Here is a 21,151-nt window from a genome sequence, read left to right as displayed (position 1 = left end):
CATGTCACACTTACAATGGACATCCACAGGGTCAGACTTCATTCTGTTCTAAGAGAGGGTAAACTCTGCAGGGTAGGTCAGGCCAGCACAATGCCTCAGCAGCATACCAAGGTGAATGTGAGCCACTATTTTAAAGTTAAACTTTACTGCGTGTGGTCCAAAACAGTAAAGTCAGAAAAAGTGGACATTGTTGTAAAATGTGACAACAAAGTAAGAAAAGATGACAAAAGCTTGGAATCATCCATTTAGATTTGTCACAGGTTTTGGGAGAAAAATTAGGTTGGACTGCAGTCAAGCTGATTTGTACTGCCGTCAATCAGTCTCAAAGGAGGTACGAACACAAGGAAGGCAACAATGTCATTCTGCACCATTATGCCTCGGTGAGAACAAAGAATATTTTTTTGGAAAAGCCTGCATAAGAAAAAGGGAAATCTGAAGAATTCTTAGGATGGGCCTCACAGAGAGGGATTCCCCTTCAAGGACAGCCAGTAAAAAGAAAGGTTAAGAATAAACATAGTATATGGAGTTCAGTAAATCAAAACAAGAATTCTTTTCTTTGATTTCCTGCAGCATCAAAACAGTTAACATGTTTGTCGGTGGGATACAAACAGTCCAGGGTTTATTTCAAGGTCTGGAAAAGTTGCAACCTCTGTTTTTGGCATCATCAAGATGACAGATTTCCCTGCAATATGCGCAGTGTGTGATAGTGTGAATATACACTGTGTTTATGAGTGTGATGTGTGACCCACCTAGCACTGTGACTGTGGCTCGGGCGGTGCGGACCGGCATGGTGAAGATGGAGCAGGTGTACTCGCCCTCGTCAGACAGCTGCACGTCGGCGATGGTTATGGAAAGCTCGGTGGATGTCGAGCGGTGCAGCTGGATGCGGTTATCTCTCAGCGCTGGAAGGAAGAAGAGGAATTATTAGAAATGTGCTAATATAATTAATCTGCATTTAGAATTAGTAGATTAAATTTAAGTGGTTTTAACTGTTTTTCTACAAGCTTTTTTCTATCTACTTATTCTAATTGTATCATACTTTTTGCTTTTTTAAAATAGTGAGTAATCATTTGCCTTGGATTTCTAACAGCTTTCTTATATTTGTGATGTCCCAGGAAAGAGGAAGATAAAGAAAGGGCAAGGAAGAGGAAACAGAGACAGGGACAGAAAGAAGGAAAAGTGGGGGAAAGATGAGGGGAGGAAGAAGGGGGAGATTCAGGAGGTGAGAAGAGGGGAGAGAAGGAAGAGGTGAGAGGAGTAAGGGGAGAAAAGAAGGAAACACAAGAGAATATAAGGATGAAAAAGGGAGGTAATTGAGGGATGGGAAGGGAGAAGGCCATGGAGGATGGATGGAAAAAAATCAGACTAAGTAGAAAGGAAGATGACAGACAAGAGGGTAAAAAGAGGTGTGGCAGTAGGAAAGTAAAAAGGGATGAAATGGCCTAGAGGTATGGAAGAGTTGGAGGAGGAAGATGTGGAAAGGATAGCAAGGAAAAAAGATTGAAAGAACGAGAAAAGAAAAGGCAGGGTGAGAGTAAAAAAGAGAAAATATGGAGGCAAGTCGAGAGAAAAACTGAGAAATGGGGAAAAAAGATGACGAAGAAAGAGAAAGGGAAAAAATGGGCAAAAGGAAGGGAAAGAAGTGGATATAAGGAGAGTGAAAAGAGGGGAAATGGTAAGTCAGAAGTTGGAGGAAGCAGCAAAAGAAACAATGACAAGAAAAGGAGAAGTAGCGGATATGTAGTGAGAAAAATAAAGGAGGTGGAGAGAGAGTAAGAAAGCATGTAAAAGAGGGCGAGCACGGTCGGGGAGGGCAGAGTAAGAGTGAAAGAGGAAAGTAAGAAAGATGATGTGCAGCATTTAAATCACGGGAAAGAGAAAGGTAAAATGGAAAGGAGGAGGGAGGGGGGAGAGGTGTTTAGAGAGAAAATGATGTAAGAGGCAGAGAGAGGAGGAGGAGGAGAAGGAGGAGTGATGAAGACGAGGTGAGAGAAGAGGAAAAAATAGCCGAGACGTGAGTGTGAACAAGGCAAAGAGAGACAAAGAGGGGAGATGCAAATTGAGAATGAGAGACAAGAAAAAGTGTAAGAGAGAAAAAACACAGAAAAATAAAACAGTGGAAGCATAAATAGCGAGTAGAAGAAGGGAGAGACAGCGAGGGACGGGTGTGGGAGGAGGGAGAGGGGGGAGGCGGGAGGCGGGGGGGAAACATAAGAGAGACATAAATGGCTTTGTCATCAATGAGAAATCCAGCCATGAAAGAGGGAGAGAGAGCGCAAGCGACCGAGATAGATGATGATGATGAAATGCTACGAAATAACCCGCTCGTTTCCGTGATAGCATTGACCTCTACGGTGTTTGTGCTGTGTGATTGCTGTCTGTCTCCCTGCCTGCCTGCCTGCCTGCCTATCTGCCTGTCTATCTAGCTGTTTATCCGTCTATCTCTCTGTCTCAATAAAGCTTTGTTTTCTGGCGCCATCATGCAGAGTTGACTCCCCGCAAATAGCGATTTGACGTTTAAAACCCAGACTACAAGAAAGCAGATCCCTGCGAAACACAACTGTGGTCGAGCTCAGTGAACAGTCCCATAGATTTGTTCCCACATTCAAATTGTTTTAAGTTACTATGACACTATTTTTGACTTCTCCTTGGTCTCTGAAACCTGAGGAGCAGAGTTTGAGAAGGCCCTGCTAAACTTACAGTTATATTTTAGGTGTGTTGGTTGTACTAGAAGTTGACGTCACCACGGGGAAGGGAGGGCTTCATATGACACAATTTGCAGGAAATTGGGGATGGGTCGGGGTCACTGGCTGTATTAGACATGGAAACAGTCTCCATATCATCACCCTTGTAGTTTTCTGGAGGGTCATTTTGACGATCCAGCAGTTTACAAATTTGAATGTATAAGGTAGACTAAAGGCCAAAAGTTTGGAAGAAAGATCAAATTTGTACAAAAAAAACAGTCACTTATTAGAACACATGTTTACTACAATTATCAGGTGTTTGGGTTTTTATTGCTTATACTTTGTGTATCCTTCTTTCTTCAATGTATAAATCTGTACTCTTGTTTCTTTACTCAGCTGCTTCAATTTTAGCCATTTCTGTGGTAGTTTGTCAGAGATATGAACACAGTTGAGATTTATTGGGATTTTTTGTATCCAAACTCTCAAAAGCCAAAGAGCTAAAGTGAATAATGCAGGCAGTGATTTGTTTTTTACTTTTGCACTGAACTTGTGACTTCTTCTCAACCCTAAAACTAAGACCTTCTTTTCTTTTGTTAACATTTATTCAGCAATGGTCTGGTAACATCAATGTATACCTAAAGGTAAATTGAGGAAAATGGTTCAATTGAATAAAGGTAAAGTCTGATCATGCAGTAAACACATCCAAAAATCCAAAGAATCCATACTGGTTTTTAAGAAAGCCATTGTGAACAGAAAATTTAAGATGCTTTCAAACTTTTGGCCTCTAGTGTATATAAAAATTCACCTCTCATACAGTTAGGGTTGGGGTTAGAAATCAGCTACTACATACTGTTTTTTGGGGGGATTCACTCGCTTTGGTAGGCAGCCTCAAAGGGGCCATTCAAGAATTGCAGGTTTTGGCACTTCACATTGACTTTATTTTTCAGCTCTAGAGATTACTAGAGCATTACACTATGACCTTAAGTGGTCATAGTGATGTGATGTAGTATAAAGTATGACAAAGTCCACGAGGCAAGGAGTTTGGGTGGATGGATCAAATGAACACTTTGACTCAGGAGTTGTTTGTGTCCTGTGTGCAAACCACAAGTCATGTTGAGTTATTTTAACTTAACATACATAACTCAAGTTACATGGCAAAAATGCGTATTTTAACCCAAACAATGATCTTTTCCTTAACCTAACCAAGTAGTTTTGGTGCGAAAATGTGACTGTTTCACAACATGAACCAGGTGTTTAAAACTAAACTCCTCAAAACTGTCATAAATGTGTTAACCAAGTCCAACGTATTCTGAAGGTTTAAAAAAAAAAAAGTCTATGGAGTCTATAGAAGTTTGTGGTGTTCTTTCGTCAAGTTGAAATTGACTGACACCAAAACAACAGTGTTCTCTTAACATAAACAACTTGTTTACAAATTAAGTTGACTGCTTACTGTTAACCAACAGCCAAGCCTCCTCAACATACATATACATGTACCGATATGGAAAGTAACCAAGCTGAAAATTCTAGCTTCAATAGCCATGTTTAAATTAAAGTCGAATCAAATTTTGAAGCGAAACTTTGAAATGTCTGCATAAAGGTACTTTGGTCAGAAGATGGCAGTTTAATTTACTGCTGTAGCCTAGTCCGTCAGTAAACAGTAGAAGAAGAACAGAATGAGCCAGAGAGAAAAAATAATAATTGGAGAACTTTGGCCACCCACGAGAGAAAATATGTCTTCAGGAATTAGATTCTATTGGCCGACTTATTGTTCTTTAAACCCCTTAAACACTTTTATGCACATTTTTGAACGTTTTATCGAATTTTGGTGTTTCCATCAAGCTTTTCTCATGCAAATCTTCAAAATGCAGAGAAATTTGTTGATGGAAACACAACCATAGACATCATCAGCTGGATGTTGAAGTGTTGCACCTGTAACGGCACCTATCAGTGATGTCACAGTGTACTGACCACATCCACTGCCACCTCACTGAGAAGCAGCGAGGGTCAACAAAAAACAAGAGGCTCTGCTTGTTAAGTAACTCATTAAGTCATCTTATTCTGAAAATCTTAGTGTATTGTGTGGGCGACTCCAAATGTGTGAGTGTGTGTGTGTGTGAGTGTTTGTGTGTGCGTGTGTATGAATGTGTGTAGTTTAATAGTGTGATATGGTCACTGTCTGTTTTCATATCTTATTGTTTATTTGCCTTTCTCAGTATTGAGCCACATCTGTGTCTGTTTGTCTCCTCATCTCTTTCCGTCTCACGATTATCTTCCTGTCTCTCCATCTTCCCATCTGCCTGTTCACCTGTCTATCTCTATCGCACTCCCACGCACACACACACACACACACACACACACACACACACATACACCTCTGTTTCTCTTGGTGTTTTTCAGTTATTTTATCCAACACTACTTTATCTTCATGCCTTATCACTAAGCAAGGTCACTACATTTGTCTTCATGAGCTACCCTCTCAGTGTGGGTGTGTGTGAGTGGGTGTGTGTGTGTGAGGCATACGGTCACTCACTCACACATACACACACACACACTTATCCATGCCCCCTGGACCCTGCGCTCAACCATCAGTCTCCTTAATTCTCTTCCCCTCATCTCTCCTCCATCTCCCCTCTTTCCCCTCTCCCTTGTTCTTCTCCGTCTTTCTCTCTTACATCTCACCCATTTCTAATCTTTTCTGACTGGGGGCTCTTCTCTCTCTTTCTTTATCCTTTCTTTCTTTCATTATAAACGACGTATATTGCTTGCGAGTACAGGTGTGATGGATTTTCAAAAGCGATATGATATCTAGTTAAGGGGGGCGAATCGATCGGGATGCCCCTGAAAATTGTACATGTGCCGTGCGCCGTTTAGCCGGCGATGTGGACAACATAAATAGTCCGCCAATAGGTCACACTCTGCTGTTTGGCTTTTGTTTCATCGCTGAGGGGATGTAATGAATATCTGACTATTGAGATAAACTGGATTAATGGATAAAGTGTGGTAACAATGCAGAGGGATGCAGCTGAAAAGTATAAGCCCTCTTTTTCTCATAGAAACTGTTGGGTGACTGACACTTGGAGCATTTCCAAGGCTTGGATGGACATGAAACTCTAAACATCTGAGCGTGGAGTTCACAACTTTTGAAACCAATGGAGGTTTGTGTTCTAGCTTCCTCTTCTTATTCCTAATGTTTAAAAGCAGAAAATACAAATCCAGCCAGCAGGCAGAAAGCGGGTCCAAATGAAACTCTCCTCGTACAAACCTACATAAATAAAATAAGGGAAATAATAGGCCATAATACCTATTCCCTGTGTTTCCCAACATCTCTCTAATGATCCTATCTAGTCGGCATAAAATTTCCCAATAATAATAGAAATAACAACGGAAATATCTGCATCTTTACTTTAAAGCCAAAAGTACAAGCCTGTGAACATACAAACTTAAAGACAGGAGTTATCTACGACTCCCAAGTCGTTATATGTCAGGAAACATTCAGTCATACAGCTGATATTTCTATTGAGTGCGCCTGTAGCCGCAAGCTAAAGTTAAATATTATGCATTTGTAGAAAACCGATAAATCATAAAGCAGTTTAACTCAGTTCACTTTCGGGTCAATTTGTGAATAAATTCAGCTGCATTGTGTTTTGTTCCTTCTTGTAACAACAGGTCATTTTGAATTTTCTTGCAGCCTTGTTTTGTGCATCTCACTGTGTTCTTCTCCATAGCAACGTCAGCCGAGGATCACGGGTGTCGCAGTGTTTGGAGCCATCTGCTAACCAGGCAAAAATAATACATGATTTCTCTGCAAATTAAACTGAAATAATTTTTCAGAAACAAGGTATCTTACTGTAAAGCCAAATGTCCGGTACTGTTTAGAGATGTTTCGCAGAGGATTTGTGCGTGCAACTTATTTAGAATTTAAATGGAAACAGATACTTTGTAGCTGTATTTCTGTTATGTTTATTTTGAATCTGTACTCTGGTATATCTCAGAGGGATAAAAATGTAGCATTTGATCAACAAATTTTGGGCAAAACATGGCATGAAAAACAAGCAGAAGAAAACTAGTCTCTCTACAACCCTGATTCTAGAAAAAGGTGGGAAGTTAAAACATAAACGAATGTAGTGTAATAATGTGCTAATCCATTGTGACACATTTATTTGCAAACTGTACAGAGCCAATATATTTTATGTACGAACTGATAAACTTCTGTTTTTGCAAGAATTGTTGCCCTGAGAAGTGCAGAATTTGAAGGTTTTTTAGCAGGATTGTGTTTCTGCATACAGTTTATTTTGGGGAAATTTTAAGTGAAAAATGTAGAATAAAGTAATAATGAAGAAAATTTTAAAAGAAAAAGAAAAGAAGCATCACACGTTATTTATTCAAGGACCATCGGAAAGTTCAAACTCCTGTTTTTTAGTTTCCTTCTATGATAACCAGTGTATTTTTGACGATTTTGTAAACATACATATAGTTTTGGGTTTCAGCAGGGTTAATAAGCATATAAAATTTTAAAAGTTTTGAGAAGATATACACTTTATCTGTCAAGGATAAATCACATTGTCACAATCATTTCATGTAAAGAGGTAAAAAAAATAATATCTTATTCCAACTTTAATTAAATCTGGACTCCTGCAGATCAGGGGGATGATAGCTTTATCTTGAGAAAAATGTATATATATTATATACCAATATACATATATGGGTGAAAGTGACAGCCAGAGGAGGAGCAGAAGATTTTTTAAATTATAATTATTGTTATTATCTATTTGTACATGTAAAATACTGTATATATTGAAGAAAAACTATACATTTGTATTATTTTTCCTGAAGTCTGGACAAGAACATCCATTCACAACTAAATTTCACGCTTCGTAACGTAAAGACAGCAATACAGCCACACACACTCACAGACACCGACTGGCTGGAATGGCAGTGGATCATCTCCGGCTCTATAGTGTCGTTAAGTTATCAAGGAGACTCCTGTGTTTCTGCGTTGAGTAATATTGAGGATGAAAAACGGCAATTTACCACGAGAGGAGAAACTTCTGCAAACAGCATCTCTTTCCACTTTGCGATTCTATGTGTGTACGTTGGTGTGAGGGGCTTGTAAGTGGTGTCAGGAGGGCTTTGAGCTGAGAAGATGGAGCATTTATGTGTTGATTACATATCAAGTACAGGATCTGCTTATCGGCGTACAAACCTTTTTTGTACATCGCTGTTTCAAAGTGTTGTGCGTGTGTGTGTGTTTGGCCAGACAGCGGTTCTTGTCTGCAGCTCAAACTGGAGACTTGATACTCCCCAAAGGTCCAACTGTTGATCTGGTCACAGCAGCTATTTTCGCCTACTCGTCTTCCTCCTCCACCTCCTCGTCTTCCTCCTCCCTCAATCTTTCTCATGCTCTTTCAACTTCAAACATTCAGGAAGAGGGGAATTCTCTCACAACACATACTGAGTGCACATACATATATTCCTTTTTCATCTGCCTCCTACCTCCTCATGCCTTTCCAACTAAGTTTGTGCTCTGCCGAGAACTCTCTCAAATTGAAATTTGCCTTATTGGCACGACAGGGGAGAAACCTGCATTGCCGAGGCAAAGTACATCAGTTACAGACCAATATTTTTATATTTCTGTTTCCATCTCCCTCACAGCTTCTGCATCTTTTCATCTCCCTCTTTGGCTCAACCTGAATCTGCATTGCACCTCTTTCTCTTTCTTCTCCCTCTGTCCATTTTTCTTCCCATCCAACTGTCTTTCTCCTGTCCTGCTTTGTTCTTTCCCCTTTCTTCTTCTGTCTCCCCCTCTCTCCTTCCCTCATCACTCAACTCTCTCTCTCTCAGTTTGTTTTACATTTTGGGCATTTAGCTGACACTCGCATCCAAAGAGTCTGCTTCTCTTCTTCTTCCTTCTCTCTCTCTTTCTCTCTCCTACACATGTCACCTCGATCCTCCCATCTGTTTCTGAATATTCTCTCCAGCTCCCTAATTATCCCTCCTTTTCCGACAGCTGATCTGGGTTCAGTGACCGCAGGCTTCCCTTGATCATACCATCCCCACTGATCTGAGAGCGTCAATTGATCCTGGATCAGTACGCCAACTATGAAACACTTGATAAACACACACCTCTGTCTGTTTTATCCACCTTCCCCACCTTCCCCACCTTCCCCTCCGCCTCTCTCTCCCTTTCAATCCACTTGTCTCCCGTGCCCTACCTTAAGACAGAATTAAAAGATAATCATTTAGAGGCGGCGGCACAAATGTATGCAAAATCAATGGAAGGAGCGAGATGAACCAAACTTTGCCCAAGGTGGTGCAAATTGAAGCATTCGTTCCAGTGAAAACTTGAGAGAGAAATTTTCCCAACACTGTATCAGCTTGGAGCAACGTGCCAATGAAATCCCACGATGTATTTACAACAGCGATAAATGTCCGTTGGGGATTTCTGGCAAATAACACTGACCGATGACACATCCTAAGAGCTAGATTACCTGGAGAAGACAGTGCTCAGGCTGGCTGCTCAGTATGATGCAAAAGGATTAGAAAGAAAGCAAGACGGAGTAAAATGCAAAATGCTGAAGTACAGCTTATATTCTCATCTCCTCACCTCTATAGTAAAAAGAAGTCAAGGAAGCAATTATCATAATGGTTGTCACTATCAGCCTGCTGCTCCTTTCAGCTGCTTTGAGTTGTCTGCATACCATCACACTAATTCTCTTGCTCATTTTTAAGTCACAGTGCAGACTAATGCAAAGTAGAGTGGGAAATATTTTAACCACCTCTCCCTGATATCTCTTGATGTCCTGCAGTGCTTTGATTTGATTGCCTTTGTTTGTCAGTGTGCTACGTGTGTGCAGCTCTTTTCATTCTTTTATCTATATAGACCAGATGTCCTCATGTGGTTCATCCTCGCTCGTACAAGAAGCGAGTTTGAAAGAAAAGTTTGACATTTTGGGAAATTCACTTATTTGCTTTGTTGCGGGGAGTTAGATGTGAAGATCGATACCACTTTCATATCTGTCCGTTAGATTTGAGGCTGGAGACAGGAGATTCTAAGCTTAGCTTAGAATAAAGACTGCAAACAGGGGACAACAGCGAACATGGCTCTGTCAAGATAGATATATAGATATATAGATATACTTTATTGATCCTAAACTGGGAGGTTACTGTGTTACAGCAGCAGAAAAAATTAAAACACCACGCACACATATAAACTATTAAAAGTATATAAGAAAAACAAACTTTCCATAAACATGAAAAAACCCTGTAACATCAGGACGTTTCTTCAGTTTTATATGGGCGACACAAAAAGGATTAGTAGGCTTAAGAAGTCCTGGTTGGCTGATTATTTTTTCTTGAAGAAGACAAGGCTAGCCCTTTCCACTCTTATCACCGAGGCTGAGCTAACCAGCTGCTGGCTGTAGCTTCACTTTTGGTGCACAGACATGAGAGTCGTATTGATCTTCTCAACTCTTGGCAAGAAAGCAAATAACTCCTTCACAGGCAATACTTTGGGTCCAGCTAGTCACAGTAGATGATGCAATTGTAGAGGAACTAAAGAAAAAATGCCAGGAAAGAGTATTACTACAAAATTAGAACTCTGTCGCAATATTTTAATTTAAAAGTTCAGGGCTCTGTTTAGACGATTTGAAGAGTGCGGTCTAAAGTGCATGGTGCAGGTGCATTTGTGTTGCAGATTCTGCAAATCGGAGAAGTGTGCTCAGTGATGCAGCACAGCAATGACTTTGAAACTGAGTCATTAGTCTTCAAATCATCTGAAGGAGATTACAGATGTCTGTTATAGATTGGTGGGATAAATGAAGAATAACAGCACACGTCTGAATTCAGGGCCATGCTCCGGACAATTTCTTTATCTGTAGACCAGGCTGGGGTCTTGCTTTTGCTCATTTATCTGCAGTAGAAATAACAAGTGCATCCCCAAGAGAGACACTGTGTGCTTTTACACATTAGCAACAGCAGCATAACTTCATTGATTATTTAAATCTCCAGGCGCATGTGTGTGTGTGTTTCATGTATCAGAGAGAGTGAGCATCAGAGTGATTGATGTAATTTTATCTGAACATGTGCACATTAAATAGCAGGAAAATACTGATCCACTGACTTTAGATTTAAGGTTTTAGTTAGTGATTGGCATAATCGCCACACCTCATTAAAAGACAAACACACCCAAGGGCACAAGCATGCTGAAAATGACAACTGTGTTGGTCTAAAACTAGTAATGACAGTTGCACTGTGTGCTGCTTTATGACAAGTGAAGGGGTAAATAGATATGGAGGGCTCATTCTAAGCTGACAAAAACAGAACTCTTAGTGTCAGCAGGTCGTTTTACACTCATGAAAACATACTTATGAATATTATATTTAACTTCTGCCAGTTGATTTCCCTGTATCCTAAACATTTGTCCTTTGAAATTGATCGAGGTGATTCACAGGATTGAAAATAAAGATTGCATCAGTTATGACTGTCTCCTCTTTCCTCTGAGGAACAAATTATAGTGACTATTACAGTAGCACTGTATGCATATATGCATTGTTTTATGTCTGGTTTATTGATTTTTATTTTTATTTCTATGGGTTAGGGACAAAAGGACAAATTCTGTATCACACAGGGCATGTTTTTCTAAAATTTACCTCATTAACCTGAAAAATAAATTGGATTTTTAACTTTGAAATCTTTGTACTCCTGTCTCTTTCTTCTCCTCGCACTTGTCTTCCATTACATGTGATTATTTTAAGGACACCTGGAGAAATATAGAGTTCACATTAAACAAAGAGAAAATGTAGAAAGAGCCTCCTTTCAAGTGCGAGATTTCAAAAGTCTCTCCTGCAGTCTTTCAATCCTGTGATGGTTGATGTTAATGCATTCTCCAGAGAGCTTTCCCAGACACCAAGAAAACTTTGACTGATGCGATGTGGATCAATAGTTTTTCAGAAAATGTCAAAAAACATCTCACGCCCTGCATGTGGAGTACTGTCTCGCACTGTGTTGTGAGCAGTCATTGTCAGTTTGTCTCGTTCCCTGAGAGGCTGAACGGGGATCTGGCCATCAATTTCAATAGTTTTTGTGGTTGTTCACTTAAGACTCCTTAACACTGTAAACTTCAAAAATGCTTAGTGTGTCTTTTAATGAAATGATTTACAACTCACAGTAGTTTTCACAGTTGAAATCTGCCTACTCAATATCCTCCCACTAGGCAAAAGCATCCCCCGTCCACCATGGTTTATAAATCACCAGAGAGCCATTACCTTGTTAAAATGTACTGAGGCAGATAGCCTGTCTGATGTCTGCTTATATGCTTTTATGGAAAGGAAGGAAACCGCATATGACAAATAAATAAAATTATAGCCGGACTGAAAGCTAATATACTGATTCCTGTTTGCATGGTGAGAAAATGTGCCTGCAAAACCACAAATTGTGAGTCATTGTGTTGCATGTCTGCTTTTATTGTCTGCACACTGTGTAAAATAAGCACATGAACATATACCGCTCTGTCAGGCCCACGTGTGCCTGGTCTCATTAAATTTTATGGAATGAACACAGCTTAAAATGTATATAAGCATGGTTCTTGTACAAAAAGGATTTGAAAAATAAGTGTTGGTGGGGACACAGCTGGAAATGTGATGTAGTTTTAAAGAGGTTAAGGTGGGCAGATAGATAAATCTTCCTCCCACGCTTGATAACCTTGGTTTAGCTCCTGGATCTCAGAAAAATGTTTTCGAGCGTGTTTTCCCCAAAGATTTTAATTTTTAATCATGAGCAACAAACCAAAACAAATATCTTTATTCATCTTTATTCTCCATCTGAAAGTTAATCGTTAGCCAACAAGTGAATATACAGCATCCAATTTGTGCTACTGTCACATAATCCTTTCGCAACGGAGGAGAGTGATTTTCCTATTTTTGTGTCTACATTATGTTTGTATGAAATCGTTCGGAGATCTTGATCTGAGCGTTTGACCTCCGTTGTGGTGGGAAAGTACAGCCACCTCTGTTCTACTGTTGGGTAGTTTGTCAAGATGTATATAAATTATGCAACATCAGAAAAAACATTTTTCATTATACAAAATGAAAAACACATTTGAAGCAAATTGATCTGAAGCATCAAGAGTAATGTCGAGTCACATTTTAATTTTGGGTTTAATATAACTGGCCCATTAGTTGATGGCTAATTGGCTCATAAATTAATTAGGTAAATGTCTCTGTTAAGTAGAACAGAATAAAATACAACCGTATGAATAGAAAAGTTTCTTTAACTCACAACAATAAAGCATTTACACCTGGCATTAAGTGTGTTTTGGGTGATCAGATTGCAAACACATAACCACATGAAAGGTGCAAATGCAATAATATCCCATTGGTAAACGCATGACTTCAATGGACACGAGTATCAATGCAGCACTAGACTCACAGGTCCTGATGCTGGAGCAAAAGACTGCCCAGACACAAAGAACATATCCATGCAACATCAAGGGAAAAGAAATAAAAAGAATAAATAAAAAGATATCACAAAGAATCACTGTGCAGCCCAGTGCCGTGTCGGTGTATCTCCAAAATGACCTATTTCAAAAGGCGGACCTCAGCAACATGTCTATCTGCCCTGCAGCAGAAGCCAGATGGCGACCTCACCTCTAAAACAACCAACAGCTGCAGCAGGAGGAAACGTTCGACCGTTTGAGGCGAACAGAGCGATCAGATCGCTATCGGATCTCAATGTGGACACTGGAGGCACACACTAATACTAGGTGTAAATGTAATCATAGCTAGATAACAGTTTCCATTTAATGTATCTTTATACTCCACTACATTTTGAGGCAAATATTTTACTTTTTACTCCACTACATTTAGCTGACAGCTTTAGTTACTTTTGATTTCAAGATTTAACATAAAACACGATCAATTTAAGTGATTAGACTTTGTTTTTTGTTTTTTTTACATTAAAAGTAATTACAGCATATTAAGTAGTTAAAATGAACCCTATCTTTACAACATTAAAATGCTGCTTACATAAATGCATCAATACAAATAATCTAATGATATATTTAAAATATATAATCTGAGCGAGTACTCCTATTTTTGATACTTTAAGTACATTTTGATGCTGATACTTGTGTACTTTTACTTAAGTAAGGAATCTGAATACTTTTTTCACCACTGCTAGATACAATCTGGATATGAGATGCTAGCCAGGTTAAATCGGGATAAAAAGATATAAATTAAATACAGTAAAAGAATGGCATAAAACACTGTACAGTATTTCTAAATGTAAGAGCACAAAACTGTAATATTTTAAGCAAAAGTGCCAAACATTTTCTACTTCCAGCTTATCAAATGTGGTGGTTTCCTGCTTTTATAGAGAATAACGAGCGATTTGGGCTTTTGGTCGATTAAGATGAGGAATAAGTGATGTCATGTTGTGCTCTGGGAAATTGTGATGGACATTTTTCACAAAATCTGACATATTATAGACAAAACGACTACTCAATAAAATAATCAGGGTTGCCGAAGACATCCTTGAGCATTCCCCACAGGTTCGAGTCTCCAAATGAAGAATAAAGAATGAGCACTGTCTGTCAGTGCACTCATGGCTTTATCTCTTTGCCTGACAGTGTTCACTCAGCTTCTTCTGTGGCTTTCAAAACTATTTTGCTTGTCGTGCCAACTATTCAGGCGAGCTCACCCTGGAGTCTGCAGTTCAACTGTGATGTTAAGTGGAATGTTAGCACAACGAAATTTATTCTTAAAACTTACAGACTCACTCTGAAGCTGCTGAGGCTCCTAAGAAGGAACAATATTTGGATGAGAGCACCAGCTAAAAGCCAAATATGTAAATGTGGTGTCCTTGTTTGTTTTCCTTCCCTCATCTTGATTTTCAAAGTTTTGGTTCCTCCGCCTGTCTTTATCTCCCTCATGTCCATCTCTTTATCTCTCCGTCTCTCTCACTGTCTCCTGGTTGTCTTGCATTAATGCAGGAACCCATCTGTTTTCATGCTTTCCTAGCTGTCTAATCTCTTCTATTAGCAGCACTGGATCTTTTTCTCCCCTCATCCATGCACCCATCCACTCCCACACATTCCCTCCAGGGTATCTGTGGGTCCTTAACAGGGTCTTAAAATAAATTATCCAGATTTAAGGACTTAAAACGTATTAAAATATCCCGTATTGGCTACAGTTATCAGATCATTTGTTTTCGCCGTGGAATGACAGGTTCCTTTGCTCTGAATGTTCACGCTCAGATTAATACAGGACAGGATTAGCTGTAAAATGTATTTTTTTTGTCATTGTATTCGCTTTAATAAACTCAACTGGGCTTTGTGTCCCTTAACAATTAATTTCCTGTTTTGCTTTATCTTTATCTAGGCAGTTTTAGTTGCAGAACTCTCATTAGCTCTGCTCCACTGGAACCAGGCTGGTATTCTCAGTTTTGTCCCCTCACTTTGTTTTTTAATTTGAATCTTTCTATACACTTCCACATTTGAAAAAAAAAAAAAAAAAGTCTCTTAAAATGCGTTTCCTCCTCCTCTGTGTCTCCGTCCCTCTGTACCGCGTCTCATCTTTGAAAAGCAGGGTCAAATTATACTGATATCAATGGCTTCCGTTGCCTGAATAATGATAAAAGTCAGCTTGAGCTTTCGATCTACCGCAGAGAATTGGATTGAATCGATGTGACCCTGTGATTATTCCAGCTACATCAACACTTCATATATCACAGCTTTAGCTTTGATTCATGCGAGCCTTTTTACATTATTTGAACTTTTATTTATAGATTAAATCCAAGGTCTCTTTCCTTGCATCGCCCCTGCATCATTTTTTACATTCTCCTTTTACCTCCCTGTATAATGAAATCTCTAACAGTCCCCCTTTGTATTCTCCGCCCATTCTCCTCACAGCCAAGTAATTAGTGGAGAGAAGCAACCGTGATTCTGTCTCTGGTTATTCCTCTCTCCCTGCTGTCTTCCTGACCTCTGAATTTACCATCTCTTATCTTATGTAGTACAGTCTCTACTCTGCAGTGTAGAGGCCATCACTGTAAGGAGTTGTCACTCATAATTTTCTTCTTCTTCTTCTATCTCCCATCATGCTGTTCTACCATTCTTCGCTCCCCCTGCTCTCTCCACCCATCAATTTTTTCCTCATGTCTCAGCTCTCCAGAGCCCGGTGCATGCTGCGCCCTGTTGGAACGTGGTCGTAAGGAGTCCTAATTTCTCTTCTTTTCTTCTCCTCTGCTCTTCAATCAACTCTCTTATTTATTTCCCTTTTTCATTCCTGTTCTATCCTTCTTTCTCTCTTTAGTCTCATCACTCCATCTCCTGCTGTCTCAGCTCTGAAGAAAACTGGCTGTGCTTTGCTGTTCGGGCCAACTGCATAGATTTGCTGCTTCATCTCGATCTATCATTTCCAAAGTGAAGCACTGTGGAATTTTTCAGTTACTCTTCCCGCTCTATCCTTCCTCACTTTTTCACTCACTTTTATTTCACTGTTAATACGTATGTCCTTCCTTCGACTTTCCTCTTCTTGGCTGGACGATTACAGTAAAGTACCGAGCAACAATTTTTTTTTGGACAGTCATGTGCGGGAGATGGCGAAGATCCATTAAAACCCAAAGGAGCAAAATGTTTTTAAATATTACTTTCTATGGCAAGTAAACAAATTATATTAAAACAGCTTTGGAAAAGTTTCTATTATCACAACACTACTAGTGAAACTTTCTGGACACATTCTGGATCCTACTAAGAGTCAATGTTGGTTTCTTTTGAGACAGGCCCATAAGGTATTTGTACAGCAGCTAAAACGACTCATATTTGCGTTTGTAGTTAGCAGCGCTCTCTAGTGGCCATAAAGGAGTGTAAAAGCACAAGTGACGATATGCAGTGTAAAGAAGGACAGGTGGGAGCAGTGGTTGGGTCCGACAAACACAGGACTTTTACTTTGGAGACCGCTGCTCATGTCCTGTGTGAAGCCAACAGTCAGTGTTGTTATTTGAAGTTACGTAACTTAACTTCCATGTGTCACACTAAACGTTACATCAGGGGTGGGCAATTCATTTTCCCAAGGGGCCACATAAGATACTGTGAGGGTTGTGGAGGGCCAGACCAATACTCTGAACTAAATGCTGCAGTAAATTATCTGGTTTTGAGCTGCTACTGGTAACAATACATTTAATGATAAGACTATGTTAATGTGGAGTAAGTCAAATATAGCAGTAAAAAATAGTAAAATTTCCAATCATTATCTCACTTTTTCATTTTTTTTTTTAAACACAACATACATTCAAACCACAAAAACAATATGGAGCGTGTAAGTTATGTAGTGAACCAACAATTTATTAACTTTATGCAAAAAGCAATAAGTGTTTTTCACAACAAGGTAACTCATTTCTGTGCAGGTGCGAATGCAAGCATGCACATATGTAAATTGCCTTCAAAATAAAATCAGTATGGTTGTATTGATTTCTAATTTCCGGACAGCAACACGCGGGCCGGACAGGGACAACCAGCGGGCCGGACATGGCCTGCAGGCCGCCTAAGGCACATAACGTCCTCACTCTCGACACTTAAATCCATTTATTTGTTCTTTATCATCTATATTTTAAAACCTATGTACTATCTTTTCAAAACTAAGGGAGATTATTTTGTAAAACTAATCAAAGTGCGACTATTTCACAACATTAACTTTTTTTACCAGCAACAATCAAGTTGAGGTTTGAGGACGTGTTGATTTTGGAAACCCTCTCGTGGATCATATTAGAAGGTATGAAAAACAACTTATATGGCTGTATGGTTTTGAGGACTTGTTTATGTTATGTCGTTTCCTTAATTTAAAGCTGCACTAACCATTATTATCATTTTTTAGAATAGATCAAAGCACTCTGTGATGTGAAAGGAGTCAAATCCACAGAGAATTATCCCCAAACTCTGCAGTTTTCCTCAGCTCTATGGAGAAAACTCTAATGTTTCAAGGAACGAAAGGAAGCTGTTTCCTGCAAAAAATGCTCTGATAAACCACCAAAACACGACCTGTTCACCAACAAACGGCACTGTTAGCCATTAGCTGGTGAACATAGTGAAACTATTAGCAGCTAAAGTCAGATATTTCCCCTAAGGAGTTGGTGGAGACCAAAACTGAGCTTAAAAGGAGAATATTGTAATTAAATTTGTACTTATATTTGACAGTTGTAATAATAATGTTGCCCCTTGGTACCTAAAGAGTAAATAGTTTGCTGAAACTGTTTTCTCAGGTAATAAAATGTCCGTTTTGTGTTTTCACACTGCCACCAGGTGTCAAAAAAAAAATCAGTGAATGCAGGTACTATTTCTTTAAGTACTATTTCTTCAAAGCATGATGATGCATGTTTTCTAATCTTAACTTGAAGTATTTTTTGTGCCTTAAATCAACCAAAAGGGAGAGGAAAAGCAGAAAATAGTCCTGCCTATAAGAGCTAGCAAGTTAGAAAAGGCTCATAGGTGAGAAAAAAAAAAGTCTAATTTGTTTGTTCACTTTGGAGGATTTTCCAGTCCCAGTTTTTAATAAAACACCACACCCTTCATATTTGGATGACTGTAAACATCATTATGGGGTTCATCTTGACACTGCAGTCAGGTTTTTTCTTTGTATCAACACCTTTATTAGTCAAAAATGCTATCTATTTTTACTCCTCCCTTCATTCACTCCATCTGCTACTCTTTTCCTAAAATGTGTCGCCTTCTGTTCAAGACTCTTCTGCTCCTTCCTCCCTTTCTGTCCCTTGTCATCAGTTTCTATCTTCCCCTACTGCACACACCTCCATCCCTCCAGTATCTCTCACTCTTCTCTCCTCAAAAGACAAGATCTCCATGTCTCCCCCTCTTCTTTCTCTCTCCATCTGCCGCACTCTGAAGAGAAGACATAGATGAAGGTTTGAATTCTGAGCCCCCGTCATCTTCCTCTCCCCTCTCTGTTTCTCAACTCTCTGCCTTCCAAAGTACAGCATCTGCTGTGCATGTTGGACCACTGCAGTGGGGGAGTTTCTGCTCCCTCCCACTCCCCCTCCTCCTCCTATTTTCTCCCATTCCTGCTTCTCCAATGCTCTTCTCAATTCCCTCCAAAGTAGAGGTCAGCCTTTAAGTGTCCTATCATTGCAGAGAAGAGCCTCACTTTCAATCTCTCTCCTCTCTACTGTGGATGAAGCTCCATCTGGAGTATAGACTTACTGATCTCTCCATTTGTCCCCCACCACCCCCCTCACTCATTCTCCCTCACAAGTCTTTTCTCCAAATTGTCTGTTGCAAAAATGTTGGCCCCCTGAAATGAAAACTTCTCAGCCCGTATCCGTCTCTACACCATTCTTAACTCCAACTCGCTGTCACTTCACTTCTGCTGTTAAGTGTCGTATTTGTGCACGAGCGAGTCTTTCCATCTCTCGCCGCCCTTGTCTCTAATTCCTCATCCCACCCCTCCTTCCTTCCTCCATCTGTACCACTCTCTCCTCTTTACACTCCCAAGTACCAAATCTGTTGTGTGATGTTGGAACATAGAAATGAATTTAAAAAAACACTAGAAAAAGTTGGAGCCAACATTTCAGGATTGAAGTTTTCTTTAAATATATTTGATTTCAAGTGTCCTGCTGGGGTGTTTTTCATAAAATACAAAAAAGGAAACTTGTTTTAATTGCAATCATTGCCAATAATGTCCCTGTCTTTATACTCAAACTGCCGGCTGTGCATGCTCCTTTTCACTCCTTAAAATGTTTTGAACCGTGGGTTTGAGCCAACAGTCAAAAGTTATCATTAGCGCCAACGCACCATATTTATAATTTCAGTCCTTTTTTTTACAGTGTCAGTTTTTCCACAACACTAGCCATTTTTCTCACCTTTTTTTTTCTCTTTTCAAAATACAGGGTTTGTTGTGTGATGTTTGACTACTGACGCACGGAGTGGGAAGTCTCTTGTTTCAAAATACCGGTCTGGCTTACTCAACAGTTAGGCCATCAAGTTGCACAAAACTGATTTATGACACAGATTGTCTGTAAAATGAAAAAAATAAAAAATTTGCTGTTTGAATTGGACACATTGACGAACTTGTGCCTATCAGACTCTCAGGTTTGTTGTTATTTGTTGCACATATTGAGCACTTTGGGCACCATGCAAGATTACATGTTGCTTTTGCTTTCTCATTTCTCTAATGTCTGGTTGGCTGCTGGCTTTTTCTCCAGAATAAAGCTTTAGCAAAGATGAAAAACAACAACAACAGCTTATTTTTTGCAACGCTGTCCCCTTAAAATGACACAAAAAATATGGAACTTGTGTGCATTAGCAATTAAACTTTGGAGAAATTGTTTTTATCAACATCCACTTCTTTATGTATAGCACTTCATGTAGCATGGGCAGATCAGAAAGCTGTCTGATCAGAAGTAAATTGTATTCAAGAAGCGTTCAAGACAGATTTTCAAAAAATGTGTAAATGCAACTGTCTCTCCAGGACGCATGGATAATTTTTACTCTTCCCAAGTGTAAGTATGTCTGTAAGTGCTGTGTGGAAGTAACCTCTACGCAGTCTATCCCCAGTGATTATAACAGCAGCTAAAGTGCCACTGAAATAAGCTGTCGTATCTGCTCCAGTGATTCCAATACATACAGTGATACAGAAGGCGCACCAAGCTGTTGTAACTTTTATCTGATCCCTGATTGGTTCAGTCACGTAATGTGTTCGACAGCATTGATGAGTGTAGCTCAGGGAGGAGCGTGAAAGAAGAACTTTTGTGATGCAATTCATCAAATGTTTGTGTTAGTTTACAGATAGTAATTATCTACCTAGCTGTGTCAATTGCTGTAACTAGACTGCTAAAGTGCAGAAGTTATTCTACTTCTGACATTACCCAACATCATATGTTGCTTTGCATGCAGCCTGGGAAAACCAAACGTGATTGAAATCAGATTTGTGATCTGGCCACCAGACATGCATATTTGTGGCTAAAGCGCATTAAGTGCAAAAGTGCATTGAAATGTATCTGGATCTTATACAGATGTGACACTTCAAATTACATTTTAACAGAGCCATAATAAATGCATTTTAAAAGTATCTGCAAGCTGTTCACTGCCAACGCAACATACTTATACTCAACATAACAGCAAAGAATCAACTCATTATTTTTAATGTCGTTCCCTTAAAGTGTCGCTCCTAGAAATCGAAGGTTTGGCAATCACATTTAAGCAATTTAAGCAGAAATTAGGGAAAGTTTGTGGTCTTTGTTTACTATTGAAAAAGTCACAACTAACTTGAAGCAAAACTACAGACTTTGTAACCAACTGTTTTTTTTAGCCATATAAGAGAAGTGATTGATTCTAGAGAAAGGTTGATGATATTGGACTCCAAGAAATACACCCTTTCTCTCCAATTTAGCTGACCTTCTCGCTCCCTTTGCCTTACTCTATATAAATCTGTGGTCTCTTCCTTGTCTTTGCTCACAAGCACAAC

General features: G+C 39.4%; 1 protein-coding gene across 2 annotated transcripts in view; it reads right to left on the bottom strand.

The window, feature by feature from the left end:
• cadm3 (cell adhesion molecule 3) overlaps positions 1 to 21,151 on the bottom strand; it is a 98,374-nt gene that overhangs the window by 36,163 nt on the left and 41,060 nt on the right. For both annotated transcript variants that reach the window (XM_059344224.1, XM_059344225.1), the window contains exon 4: positions 750 to 902. In XM_059344224.1, coding sequence (XP_059200207.1) covers positions 750 to 902 — 153 coding nt within the window. The remainder of the gene's footprint in view (positions 1 to 749; positions 903 to 21,151) is intronic.

This window comes from Centropristis striata, chromosome 11 (assembly GCF_030273125.1).
Source record: "Centropristis striata isolate RG_2023a ecotype Rhode Island chromosome 11, C.striata_1.0, whole genome shotgun sequence".
Lineage (NCBI taxonomy): Eukaryota > Metazoa > Chordata > Actinopteri > Perciformes > Serranidae > Centropristis > Centropristis striata.
The sequence above is the reverse complement of the archived record's forward strand: the minus strand, read 5'-3'. Positions and strand labels throughout refer to the sequence as shown.